At 30.3% G+C, this 24,677-nt stretch overlaps 1 protein-coding gene across 1 annotated transcript in view; it reads right to left on the reverse strand.

The window, feature by feature from the left end:
• The window catches only part of LOC114344048 (HEAT repeat-containing protein 6), a 52,292-nt gene extending 28,331 nt beyond the window's left edge, over positions 1 to 23,961 (reverse strand). Inside the window, exons 1-6 of the mRNA XM_050659706.1 lie at positions 23,778 to 23,961; positions 13,220 to 13,468; positions 9,806 to 10,027; positions 9,523 to 9,735; positions 3,492 to 3,634; positions 3,298 to 3,436 (exon numbers count right to left, since the gene is read on the reverse strand). Of these exons, the coding sequence (XP_050515663.1) occupies positions 3,298 to 3,436; positions 3,492 to 3,634; positions 9,523 to 9,735; positions 9,806 to 10,027; positions 13,220 to 13,468; positions 23,778 to 23,939 (1,128 nt within the window). The 5' untranslated portion in view covers positions 23,940 to 23,961. The remainder of the gene's footprint in view (positions 1 to 3,297; positions 3,437 to 3,491; positions 3,635 to 9,522; positions 9,736 to 9,805; positions 10,028 to 13,219; positions 13,469 to 23,777) is intronic.
• Positions 23,962 to 24,677: the final 716 nt, after the last annotated feature.

Consider the following 24,677-nt stretch of genomic DNA (forward strand, 5'->3'; position numbering starts at 1 on the left):
TACTAAAATAGACCACCTTCAGTGTGTACAAAAAAACTGGGGGAGTTATCAGAAATTATATACGGATGGTTCAAAAATGGAAGGAAAAGTTGGATATGTTATATATTACCCACAAAAAAGTATAAAAATAAACAACAGATTACCTGATAAAATGACAATTTTCACAGCTGAACTCATTGCAATCAAAGAAGCATACAAAATATGTATTAATCAAAAAGAACTCAATTATGTTATATTTACAGACTGCCAAAGCATTGTAAAGACATTGAAATATAATGTACATAATTTTGCAGAAAATTATATCATCAGTGACATCATAGCAATGAACAGTGAAGCTTTGAAATCGGGCAAAAATATAATATTGTGTTGGATAAAAGCACACATTGGTATAAAAAACAACGAAATAGTAGATGATCTGGCTAAAAAAGCAACAACGAAGGAATCCACTCTGCATACTTATCAACTTCCTATGGGAGACATAATTTCTATTATGAGATCTATCAAACGGACGAAATGGCAGGAACAATACAATAATTCAGACAAAGGAAATTATTACAAAAAAATCCAGCCTACAGTTCCCATCAAGACATGGTTTAATCAAGTTTCCAACAAAGGCTTTATCAAAACTATTTGTCGAATAAGAAGTAATCACTGTCTGACTCCAGCCTACAAAAGAGAAATAGGACTTGTAGATAATGATGAATGTTTATGTGGAGAGCTAGCTGATCTACAACATATGCTATTAGAATGTCCTTTACATTTTATTGAAATATCAAACTTTTTTGCCAATCTAGTTCAAGTTAATGTACAATTTCCTTTTAATCTTATATACCTTTTACAATCAAACAATCTAGATGTTTATAAAATTTTGTACAACCATGTTAATTGTTTAAAATTAAAGCTCTGAGAAAAAAAGAAAAAAAAATAAAAAAAAGATAAAAAAAAAATAATTAAATAAAATAAAAAGTTACTAAGATCTAAACCTCCGCGAGGTTGAATCGGGTTTAGGTCTTAGCGCGATAAAAAAATATACAAAAAAAAAAAAACTAAAAAAAAAAAATAAAAAATGTAATAAAAAAAAATGTTAAAAAATATAATAAAAAAAAACAGAGTAAAAAAAAACAGTAGTACTAATAGTTTTAAATTTAGATACTAAGCATATATTTTGTAAAAGAGAGAATTCAAAACACATTGACTGGCCAGTTGGTTGCTTAAACCAGTGCCAATAAAACATAAACACACACATTTATTTCAACGTACATTTTATTCGAAATTGTTTGGTTCAAATTATTACTACCAAAAAAGCAAGACCAGCAAGACTCTTGCAGCAAGACCAAGACCAAGATCAAGACCGGCTAGTGCAAGACCAAGACCAAGACTGCCTTTTAGCTGCAAGACCAAGACCAAGACCAAGCTTGCAAGAACAAGACCAAGACCAAGACTAGCCTGGTCTTGGTCTTGTTCTTGTTTTGCTCATCACTAATATAGGCAAATAGGGAACTTGCAATCAAATTTTCAATTCGAAAAAAATGTTATAAATCACAACAGAACATAATTTAGAACCAGTATCAAAGATAAAAAAGTTGTTTTTGTGTTCCGTTTGGCCTCTAAAGACAATTCTAAATTCAAATTATACCAGCCCGTCCAAAACACGTCGTGACGTCATATGGTTGTATGTTTACATTCTGCACCAACAAAGTAAACAAAATGGTATATAATTTTAAATTAGACATTATAAACCTCAGTAGCAAATAAAGCTATGTGACGTCACAAGTGTTTTTGATCGTTTGAACTATTTTAAATACATAGGAAACTTGCACTTTTACAAAATGGCACTAAACAACACTTATAGTGTTTTCTTTTATTTTCCATAGTAAACCTTCTTTCCTTTCCTTCAAAACTGTATCAAACTCCAATCTTTACAAACTCATATCGCACCTCTGCTCAAAGAGTGTCATAAGTCAAAAAAGCAAAGTTTCCAGAAAACGACGTTTAAAGTTTGTCCTACAACATTTTCGGGTTTAATTAAAAAACTATTAAAATTAGAATAATAACTATTTTAGTCAGTTACAATGGTTTTTGAAGCTCTATAATAGCGTATTAAATAAATTTATTAAAATATATTAAAAAAAAATTTTTAGATGTGACACTATACAAATAAAATAACGAAAATTTTACGAAATATTATTTATCAAAAGTGACACTTGCAGTACAGAATATAATATTATTATTATTATCTGGTTAACAGACTTATACTTTTTAATGATGAAATACAAGTAACAACATTAAACACAAAATACTGCAAAAAGAAAGGTAAATAAGTGATAAATGTGTCACTTTTCTTCAGCACATACGCAGATTGTTTTGAATAAAGTAATCACATATACTGTCTTAACTCGACAAACGACACTTTATACACATCTTAGATGGACAAATGCTTTGCACAAGCCGATATGTGGCACTGTTTGTATTCGGTGCGTCGTTGATTTTGGATAATCGTATAATGCCACTAGTGTCATCTAACGATAAATACTTGACCCATAGACGTGACACTTTGTGAGATACGAGTTTATAGTTTTATTAAACTGTTGGTGCAATAAAACCTATTTTAAAATTTTTTTAGTTATGACACCCTTTGAGCGGAGGTGTGATATATTATTATTACAATGAATACGATAAATGTCATTAGAATATAAATATTTTTCCCTTATTCTGCGACGATGAGCTGGTTAAATACCCAAGTACGTGGAGGAAAATAAACTAAAGAAGAAAAGTATACCTAAATATAAACATAAATAAAGTAAAACTATGTGACGTCACGAGTCGTTTGAACTATTTTAAATCACAGAAGATTTTAAATTTGTAATTGTAAGTTATTATGAGTTTTTGAAGCGTGAAATTTTGGAAATCACATTTTTAAACAAAACTGAACATTATTATGTAATAAAAAATGTGCAAGTTCCCTATTTATTGATATGTGTTATATTTAATATATTTTATCTAACGAATGAATTTGATTATTTGGTATAGTTATGATAGTTGATATAACTGATATGATAATTAACTACTTTATTTGCTATGATAAGACTTACTCTATTTGGTATATTTTATATGATATTTGATTATTTAGGTCAAGGTACCCAGATCTCCTAGCCTGTGAACTGCGTCCCAAATAAAGTACATATATATGAGAGCATGAGAGGTCATTAAAATTTGGCATATGCCGATGACTAGACCCAATTTTAATCTTTCCTGCATATGGTTATTTAATATAGATCTAAATCAAAGTATAAATACCTTTACAACATTGTAAAATAAATTAAATGCAGCATGTCTGACTTTGGCTTGCACTTGCACTAATTTTGCGGTTCTTCCCGATTCGCTGTCTGAAAAATCTGAATCGCTAGTTTTAAATTTATTCCCAGCATTCGAAAGACTAAAATATAAATATATGTAAATAAATTCGCACGTAAATATAAATAATGTATTACTTAATTCCACTGTCTGAATTATATTCTAATGATGTGGTTGCTGGACTGTATCCCGTTGTTTTTCCGTCGAATAAAATGTCTTCTGTCGAATCCTTTTTTTCTTTTTTGGGCTTTGTAGATCTGTGCTTTCTTTGTTTTGTAAGCTGTTAATAAAAAAAGAAAATAAATATTTAATTATTACTACTGCTGAATATAGTATTTTTATTACATCCGATTTAACGGATACCTAATCCCTGGAATGCATAAGAAAAAATCAATATTTTTTCAACAATATTGAGTTTTGCAGTAATTTTTTCACTAATTTGATTCAGTTACAGAATTAGTATAACAAATGGGGTAGGATTCCAGAAGAATAGGGCATTCCAGGACTTTGACATTTATGTCACCGCTGGGAGTCAAACATTATATTTATTTATATTTGTACCAAATTGTTTCCTATTAGGCCAGTCAATGGGAGCAAGAATAGGATATTACATTACCTCCGAATTCTATCCTTCTGCATATATTTTAATGAAATTTTGGGCCTAGCCTCTACTTATCTCCTAATTAAAAGTCTACCCTATGCCGATGTGCGCTTTTATCTTGGGGGTGGTTCCCACCCCTTCTTAGGGGTGGAAAATTTTTTGGTTAAAATTACCACGGAATTCGCTAGAGAACCTAATTCTAACCAAAAACTGTTCTATAATTTTTTTTTTAAAAACTCAATACTTTTTGAGTTATTCGTGGTTGAAAATTGGCCATTTTCATTGAAACATAATACCTTTTCGAACGGTTTTTTGCGAATACCTTAAAAAAATCTAACTAAAAAACTATATTCAACATTTTTGTAGGTTATAAAAAAAAACAAAGAGACACTTGTCTTCATAAATCTTCTAGATATAATACAAAAAGAGATAATGGTAGGTGAAAATAGTTTGTGTTTTGGTGCATTCACAAATTGGTGTATTTAACTTGAAATAACAGAGAAACCGTCGATTTTAGGCGTATAATCCTACTAATACCTTTTGTAGTGCTTGAAAAGACCTTTAAAATTATAGGTACATTGTATTAAAACTAAGCGAGATATGCTGCAAACAAAATTGATAACTAATGTATTTTAAGAATAAATGAGAAGTAATTTTAACCCCCATCCACCAAAATGTAAATGCATCGTTTTTTTTCCACAATACCTTTTATTATAGTGTTATTTCTATTTTCAAAAAGTTGGACGGGTTTAAAATGAATGGTTTTTGAAAAAAATAAGATCAAATTATAGAGCGCATTTTTAAATTTTCTTAAACATCTTCCTTTTTCTCCATGTAACTTGAAAATGATAAGAGATACAGTAATGAAAAATAAAAAGAAAATGTTTATCTGAAAAAGCCCTACATTTTTGTGTGGTATATTTTTTTCGCATCTCTTATCTTTTTCGAGTTACATGGAGGAAAAGGAAGATTTTTAAGAAAATTTAAAAATGCGCTCTATAATTTGATCTTATTTTTTTCAAAAACCACTATTTTAATCCAGTCCAACTTTTTGAACATAGAAATAACACTACAATAAAAAGTATTGTAGAATGAAAACGATGTATTTAAATTCTGATGGATGAGGGGTTAAATATACTTCTCATTTATTCTTAAAATGCATTAGTCATCAACTTTTTTGCAGAATATCTCGCTTAGTTTGAATGTACTTAGTATTGCTCATTTTAAAGGTCTTTTCAAGCACTACAAAAGTTATTAGTATCATTATACACCTAAAATCGACAGTTCCTCGGTTATTTCAAGTTGAATACACCGATTTGAGCATGCAGCAAAAAACAAACTCTTCTTACCTACCATATCCCTCTTTGTATTTTAACTAGAAGATTTAAGAAGGAACGAATCTCTTTGTTTTTTTATAACCTACAGAAATATTTTATATAGTTTTTTTGGTTTGATGCATAGTTTTTAAGGTATTCGCAAAAATCCGTCCGAAAAGGTGTCATTTTTCAATGAAAATGGCCAATTTTCAACCACGAATAACTCAAAAAGTATTGAGTTTTTAAAAATAATTATAGAGCAGTTTGTGCTTAAAATTAGGTTCTCTAGCCTCTTCCGTGGCTATTTTAACCAAAACATTTTTCACCCCCGAGAAGGGGTAGGAACCACCACCAAGATAAAAGCGCACATCGGCATAGGATAGACTTTGTTTCTTGAGCTATTCCCTACTTACTGTGAAAATATCAAGTAAATCGATGTAGTAGGATGGAATTCGGAGCCTCATTGACTGCCCTATATGTGTTTTTTACCGTTAACAGTTTTTTAGTTGTATTTTTCGAAAATTTTGTTGTAGATGTTGTGTAGTTTTTAGTTGTAGAAGTACCTACTTGAACGACTTTATTTAGTTTTAAGCAGTGAAATATATGCAGCCAAGCAAATAAACATGAGTGAATATTTTCGAAAGTTATTGGTAGACAATACAGATGTTGCTAGTAGGTACAAGCAAAGGATTGGAAAAATAAATAATATAGGTCCACTTTTCCTAAAGGGGTCTGAGTTAATCTACGGTGGAGACAATTTTTCAAGCGTAAGTAGCATGTACACCTGGTTCCAAAAAAAACTGATACGACTCTTGACGCGTATTTTGTAGAAAATTGAGCAGTGTATTTTGAAGGATAAATACTTAATATTTACATACTGTCAATGTCACTGCCAAATCTTAAAATTTGTCAGATAGCTTATTCTGTTCCACGGTTATTAGACTTTATTATTAATCTTTATTATTAATACTTTCTCCGCAACTGAGGGTATCTTATCAACTGTATTGTTTTTAAACAATAGATGATAAAATAAAAATATTGACAGTTCAAAAATGTGAACATTATTGCATTGTGTGTGGCCTAAGTTTGGGCTGAAAACTGAAATTTATTACATTTTTACAAAATTTTGGAATATGTTTAATTACGTAGACCAATTTTAACAGTTGTTTTCAATACAGATTTCAATGTAGTTTCTAATGTCTTTTGATGCCAAATAATTAGGGAAGCTGGAATTCAACAGTTTAGAATTTTACAATTGAGTTAATGCAAAATTGTGACGCATGTCAAAATTCTCAATGTATTTTAATTGTATTCATTTTTTTTTCGAATCCTGAGAAAACTAATAAATATTTTTGAAAAATTTAAACTCAGAATGAAAGACTACATTATTACCGAGGGCTGAAAGTCCCTGAAAACTTCTATAATATTTATTTTAATAAGTTACAGGGCTGAAAATAAAAAAAGTGTGATATTTAATTTCAAATATTTCATTCAATAGAAACTGCTTGCTTATTCTAAGGGGCTTTCCGCCCCCCGGTAATAACGTAATCTTTCATCCTGCGTTTAAATTTTTCTAAAATACTTATTAGTTTTTTCATGAATCAGTTGTTTGTTGTTTGTTTATTTTATTATTTGTCTGTCATAATAAATATAATGTCAGGTCAATCAAATACACTGCTCAACATGATCAAATCTTACTAAGAGTCGTATCAGTTTTTTTAGGAACCGGCTGTACATAGTTACTTAGCATTTTTATAGAACGCTTTATAGCATTTAACCATTGTTTTTGTCTCTCAGATGATAACTTATTTAGTTGTTTTATTCTTAAAATGTAGCACTGATGGTAACCGATAAAACTGAACTTTATCATAATTACTTCTTCGCATATCCAAACTTCAAAACACAACAGAAATGAGGCATATTATCTTTTTAAATTAATTATTCTAGTGAAAATGTTAACTTAATCCTTGTACAAAACAAAATTACAAGGAAACGCAACTAAAATGATCTGAAACACATTAAGGGGATGGGTACGTATTTTCGGCTGCAATGCTATTCAAATGGGGATTCATTTTTTTTCGAATCCTAAGAAAACTAATAAGTATTTTTGAAAAATTTAAACGCAGAATGAAAGATTACGTTATTAGCGAGGGCCGAAAGTCCCTGAGAACTTCTATAATGTTTATTTTAATAAGTTACAGGGATGAAAAACTAAGAGAAAATTTAGTGTGATTTTTAATTTCAAATATCTCATTCAAAATAAACTTTTTATTTATTCTAATGGACTTTTGGCCCTCGGTAATAATTTAGTCTTTCATTCTGCGTTTAACTTTTTCAAAAATTTTTATTGGTTTTTTCAGAATTCGAAAAAAAATGAACACAATGTCCGTGGTAATGTTTTCCAAATCTATGTTTGTCTTACAATGCACTCAGTCGAATAGAATATTGTCAGCATATTGTTAGTCAGACAGTGACAATCAGTGACAATTTTAAATATTTGACATGGCATCGGGAATATTTTGAGTTGTTGATTAAGTAATATTGATATATAGTGTATTTGATAAATTTAAGACGTGAACTTAATAAAAAGTTATTTATTGTGTATTATTTGTGGAAGATCCAAGCAGAGAATACATCAGGATAATATATTCTGTGATCCAAGTATTTTGTTGTTAAACATGTTCAAAATTGTAAGCGTTCCATAGTAACAATATATTGTTGTTCTGAAGCTATTTCCTTGTGGCATTTTTATAATTAAGTATTTTCTATGGGAAATAAGCCATATAACTTTACTAAAAAATGAATTTATTAACGTTTCGAAGCCCAAATCGGGTTTCGTTGTCAAAATACAAAATACTATTAAAATAAACAAAAATGTTGTTGCTAAGTAAAAAAATTCTTCTAATAATTTATTTAATCTGACTCATTTATATTGGCAATTCAGACGTATATTATACATTTTAAAGTAGAAGACTTTAAATGATATCGCCAATATTTATGAGTTGCGTTCCTGGGACGACTTTACTAAAAGATAGTTCATTCGATTACATGAAATCAATCCCAACTCAAGAATATCCGTCGCAAAAAAAATCATAGCATGTGATCTGTCTTTAAAAATTTATGTCGGGATAGTATCACGAGGTTTTTTTCCTGGTTTTCCCTCGTGATTTACTATGGAATCTCTAACGCGAGAATTTTACTGTCATCGTTGCATTTGGTTGTCTTTTTAAAGACAGATCACATGCTATGATTTTTTTGCGACGGATATTCTTGAGTTGGTATTGATTTCATGTAATCGAATGAACTAATCTTTTAGTAAAGTCGTCCCAGGAACGCAAGTCATAAATATTGGCGATATCATTTTAAAGTCTTCTACTTTAAAATTATAATATACGTCTGAATTGCCAATATAAATAAGTCAGATTAAATAAATTATTAGAAGAATTTTTTTACTTAGCAACAACATTTTTGTTTATTTTAATAGTATTTTGTATTTTGACAACGAAACCCGATTTGGGCTTCGAAACGTTAATAAATTCATTTTTTAGTAAAGTTGTGGCTTATTTCCCATAGAAAATACTTAATAACAATATATTATTAAAAAATCACTTTTCCTCTTTTCTCAATTGAGTATTAGTTTTTGTTGTACATATTATAAATTATTACAATCACTGACTACATAGTTAGTGAAAAAATTATCACATTTATTAACTGAATTAATAATTTGCAATTATACAAATAACAGTTATCCAAGAACATTCAAAAGCCATCTCCTTAAGTCAATGATGACATTTTCAAGTAGAATGACATTCTAGTAATGTTTACATATCCATACCAGTGTGAATTTTACTACACGTAATTTGCCGTGTAAAGACAGAAAAAGTAGGGATAGCAGTAAAATATTTGCGAATTATGTACCGATGGCCTTAATAACTGATAGAATAACAGTTATGTTTGCCTCCCAGCCGCCATATTGATTTAATTTTGACAGCATGTTGGAATGTCCTATAAATATTTCATCACATAACCAATTTTGATTCTTCTTCTTCCAATAAGGTTACAGACCAAATTGAGCCTTGTCCTCAATTGAGCCTGAAATTTATGTATCAAATAATGATCTCGCAACTCACAACGCCAAATTTTTGCGCTGTGACCCTTTTACACTACCTCCCTTTTGACTTTCTCCCCCTTTAGCTATTTATACCCCAATAACTACTGTAAAAATTGCTTTATAAAATAAATAGTACATACCTTGCCTCCTTTCTTCTCTCTTGGTACATTTATTGCTTCTGGTATGCTTAAAATTGAAGGTAACAACTTTTGTGGTAACGTATATTCTATACCTTTTATACCGAATACCATGAATGATTTTATGACTCCCAAAATTAACCCTAATTCTTTTTTTAAATATTCAGGATGTTGCATTATTATATTTTGAAGTCCGTAAATACTAACTTGAAGCATCTATAAAATAAATCAAAAATACAAAGTTTACTAAAAATTCTGCCATTGAACTTTATAAATATGTAATTACCTTAACATGGACTGGATCCTGAGCAATTTGTTGTTTACATAAATGCGACAAAAAAATCTCAGCACAAGTTTCCAAATAGCTGTGCCGAATGTTTGATTTTTGATTTGGAACGGCTGTACAAGCTTCAAGGCATTGCAAAGATATTAGTATTATTTCAGGTGACCATTCTTGTTCTGTATCTTTAATAATCTTGATAACTTCAAAAGAGACTTTATCCAACAGCTAAAATAACATAGTTTATTTTATTATTTTGTGAATTCTACACACCAATATAAATGGATATACTATATAGGGTGTGCCAAAAGCAGCGGGACAGTAGAATATTTCGTGAAATGAACATTGTATCAAAAAGCTGAAAAATATGTGTACCGGGTGTCCCAATAAGAATGGCTCTCGGCCATATCTCAGGAACTGTTTATAGTACAACTTTGAGAAAAAAATATTTATAGCAAGAGTTGCCTCGGGAAAAGCCTGGAAATTATTTTCATAATTGTAGGTTCACTGCTGGAGGGCGTAATTGAATATCAAAAATTAACAAATCAAAATTTTACAAAATTTGCCTAACGAAAGGGCATTGGAAATCCGATCATCGTATTCTTCATAACATTCTGCGCATATTTGATTTCAGAAGTTTAAGTCTCCCTTTGCAAATAAGAGGTGGGGGTGAGTGGGAACCTTGTTATGAAAAAATGACCGTAAGTCCGGTTCTGCTATATCGAATTTTGCAAATTTGGTCTTGTTAAAAACAGCTCTTTTTCGTCAATGTAAGAGTTATAATTTCGAAACAGCCTATTAAGTAGTATGTCAGCTAGAAGGCGTTATTTAATTATTTTGAGAAATCTAGTTTTCTTTGTAAAATATTAAATACAGGTATGCATTTTTAATCCTGTTTTACAAAATTAGATCAAATTAACAACAGAATAGCGAAAACCGCATGTCGATACCTTTTTTCTATCTCGAGATATCTTAACAAACGTGTAAATTTTAAACCACTGTCACCGGTAAACGAAGTTAAGAAAAGGTAGTGTGCTGTGGAAAAAACAAAGAAACATTTTTTAGACGTCAACGTGTATTAATTAAAACAACAATAGGACAAACAACACTATAAAATATAACAAAGAAATAAAAACAACTACTTAGTGACGAATTAAATGTTCCAATTATGGCCCATAATTTTCGATGCAAGTATTTACTCTTTAAGAGTACATTGAACAGCAGTCTCAATTTCTGCTCTCGGAATGCTTTGCATGGCGTTTCCTACTCTCTGGATCATTTTTCTCGAGTAGTGGGCCTAGCGGCAAATACAAGGTCTTTAATCCCATAAATAAAAGTCTGTTAAATCTGGTGATCTGGTTAGCCAAAAAATAGGCTTCCGCGTCCTATCCATCTATCAGCGAATGACTCATCTAAAAAATCTTACTACTCTGGAAAAATGCGCGGGACAACCATCGTGCTGAAACAACATGGACCTACAAACTGCTAGCGGTACATCTTCCAGAAGAAGAGGCAATTCATTCCTTAAAAAAATTAGATAGCGTTCACCAATAATAGCATTATCGAAAAGAAAGGGTCCAATTATCTGATCACCAGATTTAACTGTTTGGTGTGGGGACGGTTTGGTATTTCACTTTTATTTAGGTATGGGGACGGATTAAAGACCTTGTTTTTGCAGCTAGGCCTACTAGAGAAAAAATGATCCAGAGAATAGGAAACCCCATTCAAAGCATTTCGAGGGCAGAAATTAAGACTGCTGTTCAATCTACTCTTGAAAGAGTAAATGCTTGAATCAAAAATGATGGGCAATAATTTGAACCTTTAAGTCATCACTAAGTAGTTGTTTTTATTTCTGTGTTATATTTTATAGTGTTGTTTGTCTTATTGTTGTTTTAATTAATTATATAAGTTAAGATCTGAAAAATGTTTCTTTGTTTTTTCCACAGCACACTATCTTTCCTTAACTTCGATTACTGGTGACAGTAACGGTTAGGTTTAAAATTAACACGTTTCTTAAGATATCTCAAGACAAAAAAAGGTATTGACATGCGGTTTTCGCTAATCTGTTGCTAATTTGATCTAATTTTGTAATACAGGATTAAAAATGCATACTTGTATTTAATATTTTCCAAAGAAAACCAGATTTCTGAAAATAATTAAATAACGCCTCCTAGCTGGCATATTACTTAATAGGCTGTTTCGAAATTATAACTCTTACATTGACGAAGAAGAGCTGTTTTCAACAAGACCAAGTTTGCAAAATTTGATTTAGCAGAACCGGACTTACAGCCATTTTTTCATAACAAGGTTCCCACTCACCCCCACCTCTTATTTGCAAAGGTAGACTTAAACTTGTGAAATCAAATATGCGCAGAATTTTATGAAGAATACGATGATCGGATTTCCAGTGCCCTTTCATTGGGCAAATTTTGAAAAATTTTGATTTTTTAATTTTTGATATTCAATTACGCCCTCTAGCGGTGAACCTACAATTTTGACAATAAATTCCAGGTTTTTCCCGAGGCAACTTTTGTTATAAATATTTTTTTCTCAAAGCTGTACTATAAACGGTTCCTGAGATATGACCGAGAGCCATTCTTATTGGGACACCCGGTACAATATTTTTCAAAAATCTATCGAATAAAACCAAACATGACCCCATTCCACCCCTGGAGATGGGGTGGGGGTTTTAAACTTTAAAATCTTAAAATCGAAAAAAAAAAACGAGTTATCGTGATTATAGCGCCATATATCCACAATTCAAAACATGTCTTTTTTTTTTCATGAAGAATCAGTACAAATCTACAATAAAAAATGGGGGTCCCATTTTTTATTGCAGGGGTGGGGTATTTAAGATTTTAAAGTTACCCCTCCCTACCTCCAGGTAGAGTGAGGGGGTTGTGTTTAGTGTCATTCGGTTGATTTTTGAAAATTATTAAACACGTTTTTTGGTTTTTCATTTGGAAGTGTATTAGACTGTTTCTATAATTTTAGGGTATCACGATAAATGTTTTTTTTCCGATTATAGCGCCATCTATTCACTACTTGAAAAAATATCTCAAATAAAAGTAAGGAATCCAAATCTGCAATAAAAAATGGGAGTTTCTATTTAAGTTACCCCACTCCACTTCCAGGGGGTTGAGTGGGGAGTTGTGTTTGGTCTCATTCGACAGATTTTTGAAAAATATTCAACTCGCATTTTCCAGTTTTTTGATCATATGTTCATTTCTGAACGTTAAGTTCTAAAAGTTACTGAACTTACACACTTTTAGATATTCGTAGATCAATGTACTACAGCTCAGAGGTCACATTAAGTATGGCTTGAGCAGAAAAATATGTTAAATAAAAATAAAGTATATAATATAAAAAGGGCAGAAGAAAATATTAAATTAATTTTAGTAATTTTTTCATAATCCATACCTGTAAGACATAATCCACATTAGTTCTTAATAAGGCATCTAAGGCTTGCAAAATGTCAAGAATGACATTTTTATTTCGTATTTTAAAACTATTCAAACACCAATTTATGGCTACAGTCAATGTTCTACCTTCAATAGGTACATTTTGTCTATTAACAAGATTCCATAATAATTGACTACATTTTTGAACAAGTACCTCATCATCAGTTGATACAAAACTGCAGCATTGGTTCACTAAAAGTACTGCTTTCTAAAACAAACAACTTAATTTGTCTATTTCCTTATTTAATACCTGACAAAAAAACAAATACAACAGTAGCATTCATTCCTGTATAAACTATTTATTTTACATTACTAAGGTCCGGTTTTACCAACAACAAATAAATCAATGAATAGTTATTCGTCGAATAAAATTTATTAGACGTTTATATTTTTATTTGGTTTCAATATAATTTTGATAATTTAAAGTTAAACTGACGAATTTACTTTCTTATAGATATTTACAGCGAGATTAACTTCCCAATTTAAGGGGATCCGTACATAGTTTCGGCTCTAATGCTATTTAAATAGGATTCATTTTTTTCGAATCCTGAGAAAACTAATAAGTATTTTTTAAAAAATTAAACGCAGAATGAAAGATTACGTTCTTACCGAGAGCCGAAAGTCCCTGAAAACTTCTATAATGTTTATTTTAATAAGTTACAGGGGTGAAAAACTAAGAGAAAGTGTAGTGTCATTTTAAATTTCAAATATCTCATTGACAAGAAACTTTTTATTTATTCTAAGAGACTTTCGGCCCTCGATAATAATTTAGTCTTCCATTCTGCGTTTAAATTTTTTAAAAATATTTATTAGCTTTTTCAGGATTCGAAAAAAATGGACACCATGTCCGTGGTGATATTTTCCAAATCAGGACAAGACAGTGACAATTTTACATATTTGACATGGCATGAGGAATATTTTGAGTTGTTGATTAAATAATATTGATAGTGTAATTGATAAATAATTGATTTAAGACGTGAACTTAATAAAAAGTTATTTATTGTTTATTATTTATGGAAGATCCAAAGCAGAGAATACACCAGGATATATTCAATGATCCAAGTATTTTGTTGTTAAAGATGTTCAAAATTGTAAGCGTTCCATAGTAACAATATATTATTAAAAAATCACTTTATCACTTTTCCTCTTTTCTCGATTGAGTATTAGTTTTTGTTGTACAGTATATAACTTATTACAATCACTAAATACATAGTTAGTGAAAAAAAGAATGTGTGTGTACTTTGTACGCACGTAAGAAGTTATACTTCTATTATATGATTTCAACGAAATAAATATACTTTCAACAGGTTATTTGTATTTAAAGATTAAACTAATTTTTACTTACTAGTTTCCAAAAATTTTTACTAAAACAATACTAAAAATAAAAAAAAAGTTAGATAACACACGGAATTTAACCAGGGACCTCTCGATCTCCGGTCGAACGCGCTACCACCGAGCTAAACTTTCTTTGCTATGACAGCTTACAAGATTTCTCATACATACTGACAAATTTAATAGAATAAGAGGTATAAAAATACTGGAAAATTTAAAGTAAATATACTTACTATTATTATAAAATATTTTATTCCCGAGGAAGACAAATCCAAAGACACAAAAAATTATAATAAATAATACATTTACTAAAAACACTAATATATCCTTTTAATGACTTATTTGCGCTGATACATACATAATTTGAAAGATTAGCAACGAACTACATACTGTCTATCTGCGCATGCGCCAGGAAAGTATAAAATTTCACCCTCGATCGTAAAGAAGTATAACTTCAAAAATTATCATATTAATTAACTGAATTAATAAGTTAAGCAATTATACAAGTAACAGTTATCCAAGAACATTCAAAAGCCATCTCTTTAAAGTTAATGATGACATTGTCAAGTAATGTTTACATATCCATACCAGTGAGAATTTTACTACACGTAATTTGCTGTGTAAAGACAGAAAAAGTAGGGATAGCCGTTCAATATTTGCGCCTACACTCTTAATGACGACTGCAAAAGAATCAAATGAATGCAAAAATGGAAAATATTAGAAGTAATACAGAAGAAAGTAAAGAGCAGCATTGTAAAACCGAAAAGAGAGAAGCTAAATGATTATACAGGTAAAAGAGGAGAAAATTACTGGGAAAGCAACTAGAAATAATAGAAGACAACTTACGCCAGTCAATGGGAGCAAGAATAGGATATTACCTCCGAATTCTATCCTACTGCATGGATTTTAATGAAATTTTGGGCCTAACCTCTACTTATCTTCTAATTCAAAGTCTACCCTATGCCGATGTGTGCTTTTTTCTTGGGGGTGGTTCCCACCCCCAATTTTTTGGTTAAAATTACCACGGAATTCGCTAGAGAACCTAATTCTATGCAAAAACTGTTCTATAATTTTTTTTGAAAACTCAATACTTTTTGAGATATTCGTGGTTGAAAATTGGCCATTTTCATTGAAACACAATACCTTTTCGAACGGTTTTTTGCGAATACCTTAAAAACTATGCATCTAGCTAAAAAAAACTATATTAAACATTTTTGTAGGTTATGTTATAAGAGACACTTGCCTTCATGAATCTTCTAGTTATAATACAAAAAGAGATATGGTAGGTGAAAATATTTTGTTTTTTGGTACATTCTTAAATTGGTGTATTCAACTTGAAATAACAGAGAAACGGTTGATTTTAGGTGTATAATGCTACTAATACCTTTTGTATTACTTGAAAAGACCTTTAAAATGTGCTATGTTAAAGGTTTATTACATTAAAACTAAGCGAGATATGCTGCAAACAAAATTGATAACTAATGTATTTTAAGAAAAAATGAGAAGTAATTTTAACCCCCATCCACCAAAATGTAAATGCATCGTTTTCCTTCTACAATACCTTTTATTATAGTGTTATTTCTATGTTCAAAAAGTTGGACGGGTTTAAAATGAATAGTTTTTGAAAAGAAAGATCAAATTGTAGAGCGCATTTTTAAATTTTCTTAAAAATCTTCACTTTTCTCCATGTAACTTAAAAATGATAAGAGATACAGTAATGAAAAATAAAAAGGAAATTTTTATCTGAAAAACGTCTACATTTTTGTGTGGTATCTTTTTTTTCGTATCTCTTATCTTTTTTCGAGTTACCTACATGGAGGAAAAAGATTTTTAAGAAAATTTAAAAATGCGCTCTATAATTTGATCTTATTTTTTTCAAAAACCATTCATTTTAATCCAGTCCAACTTTTTGAACATAAAAATAACACTATAATAAAAAGTATTGTTGAAGGAAAACGATGTAATTAAATTGCATGCAACAAAAAAACAAACTCTTCTTACCTACCATATCCCTCTTTGTATTTTAACTAGAAGATTTATGAAGGAACGAATCTCTTTGTTTTTTTATAACCTACAGAAATATTTTATATAGTTTTTTGTTAAATGCATAGTTTTTAAGGTATTCGCAAAAATCCGTCCGAAAAGGTGTCATTTTTCAATGAAAATGGCCAATTTTCAACCACAAATAACTCAAAAAGTATTGAGTTTTCAAAAAATAATTATAGAACAGTTTTTGCTTAAAATTAGGTTCTCTAGCCTGTTCTGTGGCTATTTTAACCAAAACATTTTTCACCCCGAGACGGGGTGGGAACCACCCCCATTTTACCCTCACCCCCCCATTTTACATAATTAATACAAACAGCCATGATACAAGCAGCAGACCGTAGCATTTGGAAAGCAGAAAAAGACGTTAAGTCCTTCAAATGGAGTCGAAAATTTTATGTCGGTTTTAATCCAAAAATGTTAGAACACCCACAGCTCGAAGAGGCAAGAGGTAGCAAGAAATGAAGAGGCGCGGATGCGCTGTTTCCAAATCTACGGAATGAAGTCGAAGTCGCAGTGCAAATTTCTTTATTAATTAAAATGTAGTTTCGACAATTTTCTCATCAGACAAAAAAGATAGAGGGATAGATATCTGTATTTCAAATAAGTAGTTAACCAAAAATACCAAAGAGTTCTAACTTAAATAAAAATTTTTACATATAAACAAAAGAAAATCAATCAATAACAAATCGAACAACAAATTGAAATCAATAAAATGTTTAAATAAATATACCTACAAGAATTTTGCGTCAGTTCCAATATCACTTTATATCCCTAAGGAAAACCTTTAATTAATTCTCAAAATCAATAACAAATTGCAATCAATTCAACATAAAGTTCAACAACTAAAAAAAAGTCAATAAAAATAAATAACGTTGTGCACATTCTGTGCCAATTCAAATATTACTTCATATTTTTAAGGAAAACCTTAGCACTCTTGTAAAAAAGTATAATTTTTTGCTGATTTTTTTGTGTACCTATATAAACAAAATGATCTTCCAAGGAAAGAGTTTTATCAAGTTGAAATCTTAAGTATTTAATAGTTGTAGTTATTTCAATCTTATTTTATTTATTCTTCAAACGTATTCGTTTTTTCCAGTGCATATTTTCTACGCAGACATCACTACAAGCATTAATGGAACAAACGATTATACCAAAGAAATCAGAGTTAGAATAGAAAAGGCTAGAAGTGTATTCAATTATATGAAACAAATATTACATAGTAGAGACCTCATCCTAAATCTTAGAAAGTGAGTACTAAAGTGTTATGTATTGTCTGTTTTTTGTATGGTGTGGAGACATGGACTCTAAATAAACAATGTGTCAATAGATTGGAAGCATTTCGAAGGACATTTTTGGACATATCGAAGAATGCTGAGAATCTCCTGAAACGACAGAATAACCAATGAAGAGCAAGCAAGCAAGCAATTTGATTTAACCCAGCCTGTGAGACTTGTTCCACCCCTTGGAAAGACATTCGGGTGTAACAATTCATTGGTGTGAGTTGTATTAACTCGAGTAGAAAAGCAGGAGTTACTGTACCGCTCTCCAATGCTCCAGACCATCCATTTCCCTCTATAGCACTCTGATGCACGATAGGGGCACAACTATCAGCCAAATGCTCTTCACGTGGGAGTCCTGGATAATACAACAATGAGACTCCTTTTTAAGACATCGCATCAGATTAACCCTGCACTGTGTCACTTGAAAAATGGCAAACAGCCCTAATGATGTTTCCGTCATCCTTTATTAATAAATACAGGGTGAGTCATGAGGAACTGTACATACTCCTACCTCGTATAGAGGCTCCTATGGGGAATAACAAATGACCATTAAAAAGTGTCTGCTCCCATTGTTTAATAATATACAGGGCGAGTTTCGCATTTTGACAGAAATTTGTATTCGTCATAATTTTTGAACGGTCAGATCGATGTGTCTCTTATTTTGGCCAATCGTTACACTATTACCACCTAATCAACTAATTTATTCAAACTAGAAAAAAATCAGGTCCGGCTTTAAAAAAATTAGTTCGTTTGGGTCTTACAAAAAATTTCACCCTGTATACGCTTTTTGAAAACTCTAATATGAATTTTACAAATTAGACAAATAGGCAATTAAAATGGCATATTTATTTTTTTCCGCACACGATTACTTAATTTTTTATAAAAAAATCAAATTTCACTATGAATTAAAAGTTTGGTAAAGTGAACCTTAGATTTAAAAAAAAATAACTTTTATTGCAAAAATTAATTTTTTTTGCACAAATAAGTAATTTATGTTACCATCCAATCAACTGATTTATTCAAACTAGAGAAAAATCAGGTCCGGATTTAAAAAATTAGTTCGTTTTGGTCTTAGAAAAAATTTCACCCTGTATACGCTTTTTGAAAACTCTAATATGAATTTTAGAAATAAGACAAATAGGCAATTAAAATGGCATATTTATTTTTTTCCCCACACGATTACTTAATTTTTTATTAAAAAATCAAATTTGTCAAAATCGGAATTTTAACCTAAAAATGAAAAAAAAATGAACTCACGGTTTAACTCGCTACAACTCTGTTCCATTTTAATATTTTTTTTTCTGAAATTTTTACAGCACATACCTCTTACCATTGTGAAGACTATGAAAATTGTTGTAGACTTTCAGTCTTCTTCTTGTAAAAGTTGCAAACTTGTAAATCGCAAAAATTAGGTGGAAAAATTTAAAATTTATCAATTTGATCACGTCTATGTTAAACTAGAGTCCAAAAGAAGTGTTATGGGAAGTTTTAGATCTAGACGTGTTATAGAAAAAAAAAAATGGTACAACTTTTAATTTTAAGAAAAACGTTGTTTTTGTAAATTAATTTTTGTAAAAAAAGTAAATTTTTTTAAATCTATGCAAAAACTTTGCCAAACTTTTTATGCATAGTCAAATTTGATTTTTTAATAAAAAAATAAGTAATCGTATGGGGAAAAAATAAATAAGCCATTTTAATTGCCTATTTGTCTTATTTGTAAAATTCATATTAGAGTTTTCAAAAAACGTATACAAGGTGAAATTTTTTTAAATACCCAAACAAACTAATTTTTTAAATCCGGGCCTGATTTTTTTCTAGTTTGAATAAATCAGTTGATTGGGTGATAACATAAATTAAATATTTGTTCAAAAAAATTCATTTTTGTAATAAAAGTTATTTTTTTTAATCTATGGTTCACTTTACCAAACTTTTAATTATTCACAGTCAAATTTGATTTTTCTTTTATAAAAAATTAAGTAATCGTGTAGGGAAAAAAATAAATATGCCATTTTAATTGCCTATCTGTCTAATTTGTAAAAATCATATTAGAGTTTTCAAAAAGCGTATACAGGGTGAAATTTTTTCTAAGACCAAAACGAACCCTTTTTTTTAATCCGGGCCTGATTTTTTTCTTGTTTGAATAAATCAGTTGATTGGTGGTAACATAAATTAAATATTTGTTCAAAAAAAATTAATTTTGGTAATAAAAGTTAATTTTGTTAAATCTATGGTTCACTTTACCAAACTTTTAATTCATAATCAAATTTGATTTTTTTATAAAAAATTAAGCAATCGTGTGCGGAAAAAAATAAATATGAAATATGTTATTTTAATTGCCTATTTGTCTAATTTGTAAAATTCATGTTAGAGTTTTCAAAAAGCTTATACAAGGTGAAATTTTTTGTAAGACCCAAACGAACTAATTTTTTTAAAGCCGGACCTGATTTTTTTCTAGTTTGAATAAATCAGTTGATTAGGTGGCAATAGTGTAACGATTGACCAAAATAAGAGACACATCGATCTGACCGTTCAAAAATTATGACGAATACAAATTTCTGTCAAAATGCGAAACTCGCCCTGTATATTATTAAACAATGGGAGCAGACACTTTTTAATGGTCATTTGTTATTCCCCATAGGGGCCTCTATACGAGGTAGGAGTATGTACAGTTCCTTATGACTCACCCTGTATATTATGTAATTACTTTTCAGTATAATATAGTGCGGTGGAATAAGTGTTGCCCCCCCCCGTTAACTTGTTTATTTTAAAAATATAAGCAAAACGCTCGGACAGGTCGATTTTTAAACTAATCATAGTATATCATAGCATCAACGTTTCGAACTTTACGCGATCCCTCTTCAGGTGACAGGCATAACTTTGATTTTTTTAAATAGTAAAGTACATCATGTGACACCTCATTTAACAGCTTTTAAAATACTGATTTCAAAAATGTATAATACTTTAATCCTTTTTGAGATCGCAGGCCCAAAATTTCGGTCGAACTCTTTTTAAACGCATTTATTTTTTTCGAATTCTGAGAAAACTAATAAGTATTTTTGAAAAATTTAAACGCAGAATGAAAGATTAGATTATTACCGAGGGCTCACAGTCCCTTAGAATAAACAAAAAGTTTCTTTTGAATGATATATTTGAAATTAAAAATCACACTAAATTTTCTCTTTTTTCCACCACTGTGACTTATTAAAATAAACATTATAGGAGTTCTCAGGGACTGTGGACCATCGAGAATACTGTAATATTTCATTCTGCGTTTAAATTTTTCAAAAATATTTATTAGTTTTTTCAGGATTCGACTCAATTCATTTAGAAAGAATTCGACCGAAATTTTACGCCTACGCTCTCAAACAGGATTAAAGTATTATACATTTTTGAACTCAGTATTTTAATAGCTTTTAAATGAGGTGTCACATGATGTACTTTCCCATCTAAAAAAATCAAAGTTATGGCTGTCACCTGAAGAGGGAGCGCGTAAAGTTCGAAACGTTGATGCTATCATATACTATGGTTGGTTTAAAAATCGACCTATCCGAGCGTTTTGCTTATATTCTTAAAATAAACAAGTTAACAGGGGGGGGGCAACACTTATTCCACCGCACTGTATAAAGATAACAGTTATATTTTAGAATAAGCGTGCTGAAAAAACCGAGGTCTAGTGATTACTTTTGAAAGTACTAAGTTGGATAACAAATCTAAAAAGGACAAAGAAAAGAATAACGATAGCTAAAGTACAATATAAATATTGCTGGTAAGCCAACAAAATAATAGAGAAGATTCTTTCTGTAAAATAAATAAATATTTAACATCTCTTTAAACTAAACAAAGTCACTATTTTACATGGGAAATAAGCCACAATTTAAGTTGGAAATGAAATTTATTTGAAATTTCGACTTTCACTAGAACAGAGACTATGCAGGCAAAAGAACAGAAAATTACTGAAAAAAAAAACAACTAGACATAATAGAAGACAACTATGTCCAAAAAGAAGTTAGAAATTTATATCAACGAGTAAAAAAGACATGAAGTGAGTCAAAATAAAAGCACAATATTTTGCAGAAACAAAGATGGTATCTTACTAGGAGACAAGACAGAAAAATTGGGCAGATAGGCAGAGTATTTCAACCAATTATTAAGTGGTAAAAGCCAAAGAGCAACAGAAATATAATAACGAACACAAGAAACCAAACAATAAACACAAGAACTGACAGATAAGGAGGTAATAGATGTAAAAAGAGCCCTAAAAAAGTATTAGCAAAAATTATAATAAGAAAAATAAGAATTTAATAAAAACCTATAAAACAGATAATATAGTCGGTTCGCTAAACTCAGACACAATTGGATAGCGATTTTAGTGAGTAATTTTACCAATTTAGTAAAATTGGCAAAAAAATAATTACTAAATAGTCCTAAAAAATAATTAGAGGAGCCAAGATCCAGGCAAGCAGCACGATTCTGAACAAAAGACAACAGTACATAGGTTTAGCAGATGACCTGGCATTTCTGACACATTCAAGAATAGAACTTCGAAAAATGTTCACAAAATTTGTAGAAGAATCTAGAAAATCTATAAAATCATATTATAAATCCAGAAAAAATTAAGTACAGTGGAACCTCGATAAGTCGCATTAATCGGGACTGCGGCCTATCCGGGTTATCGAAAATCCGAGTTAGCTGGAGAATATGGTAAAAATTAATAAAATATGGTATACTTACAGATAAACTCCATTATAATTGCATCAACATGAAATACATATATGCACAGTACATCTAAATTACGTACAGTTGTATACAGTATTGTTTATTTCTTGGTAAAAAACTAAGTCAAAGTGAAAAAATGTTTGTTTTGTCTGATGAAAATCGGTCCGGGTTAGCCGGACTTTCGGGTTATCGGAGGCCGACTTATCGGGGTTCCACTGTATATGGAAATGAGAGGAGAACATTCAGAAGAAAATAATAGATCACTCTAAGGACAAATGAGAGAGTATACATTTGGGACGGTAGCAACATTTGAGTACCTTGGAGTACCCAGTTACAAATAGAGGGGGAGAAGAGAGATGTAGATAAACGGTTGTTGAATGGTTGAATAGATAAATGGTTGTTGAAAGGTACCAAAGCAGTAGGATCATTAAATGCACTGTTGAAGCTAAAAAACCTGTCCGGGCAGCAAATATTCGACTGAAACAATAGTGAGATCGTCAGTGTTGTATGCATGTGAAACTTAGAAAATGAATCAGAAAGAAGAAAAAGAGTTATGAGATTTGGGAGAGGAAAATCTTAGAAAAGGTTTTTGGTGGTATAAAGCAGGCTAACTGGGAATGAGCTAAGGGAGATGTGAGAGAGATCCAAAATAACCCAGAAAATCAGGGGACAGAGAGTTAGATTGTCAGGATATGTTTTACGAATGTCAAAAGAAAGAAACGTCCTAAAAGTACTGCAAGCATGAAAACACTGGAAGAAAAGAAGAGGGACATCACAAAGGTCCGTACCGACATAGAAGAAATGGGAATAAGGGACAGGTGAGAACAAGTGAAGGACCGGAAAAAGTGGAAGAAACTAATTAAGACTATCGAAGCCAAGGTCCTTCAAGGCCTGTATTGCTGTGAGTAGGCTTTTTAGTAAAGCAAATAGACATTTCAACTGCATTCAAAATTGTTGAATCGTTTGTAAACAATAGCACCATAGCAAACAAGTCCAATATTATTTAAAATTCATAAAAAATAGTAATTTAGTAATACCTGTACAATATGTCACAATGGCGTTTCTTAATTATGTTTTTTAAGTTATAAACATACATACTCCCAAAAATGCAAAAAATTAAGGTTAGAATAATTTTTTACTTACAGTTGGATTTGTCACTACTGTATACCTATAATTCAATGAATTTAAATCGTCCAAGGTTTTGCTTAATATACTGCGATCACCTTCAGTTCTTCCATGAAGTAGATTTGTTATTTTTGATGACAGTTTATTGAAAATTTCGGAGCTGTCAACATTGGCAGCCATTATTCTACATTATGTGCAGCGTTGCCGCTACACTCATATATCAGTGAATCTAATATTTTGTTATTAATTCTATGGATTTCTAATTTTTATTATAAATATTATTTATTCCATCTAGGAATTAATTATGTATGTGATTATATTGTCATTATACTTAATAAAAATTATGTTTTCTTATAACATTAGCATTAGCTATGATATTTTTATTTATGATTTTATTAGATTTCATAATAATTGATTTGTATCAAAAACAATGAAAACAGATATTGTTTTTAAGATTGGCTAATTGAACTACCATTAGTGTATTTGTAAGGTATTAAATAAAATGTTAAATTTTAAATTCTTTTATTTTGAATTATTCAGACGATTTTTTGAAAGGTATTTGTTTTCAAAAAAGGAACGTGACAACACCGCCTGCTACTAGGTAACAGGTGCAATGGTACCAATTTTAATAAAAAACAAAATCATTGTATGAACTAGGGTAGGGCAAGAAATTTTTAATCAAAAATGCAATGAATATGATTCGAAGATATATTTTTCTTTTACTTTTAACAATTAATTTGTTCCTATTCTTTAGTTACCGATGGAGAAATTAGCTACATTCATATTAATTACATTTATGCAAAAATATTAGGCCGGTCCTTAAAAATTCTGATCAGAAAACATAAAAAAATTGTGGCGTAAATAATTCGTTTCAGCGTTCTTATACAAGCTAGGGTTTAGAAGTTAACCAGATTTTTG

The sequence above is a fragment of the Diabrotica virgifera genome, chromosome 8 (assembly GCF_917563875.1).
Source record: "Diabrotica virgifera virgifera chromosome 8, PGI_DIABVI_V3a".
Lineage (NCBI taxonomy): Eukaryota > Metazoa > Arthropoda > Insecta > Coleoptera > Chrysomelidae > Diabrotica > Diabrotica virgifera.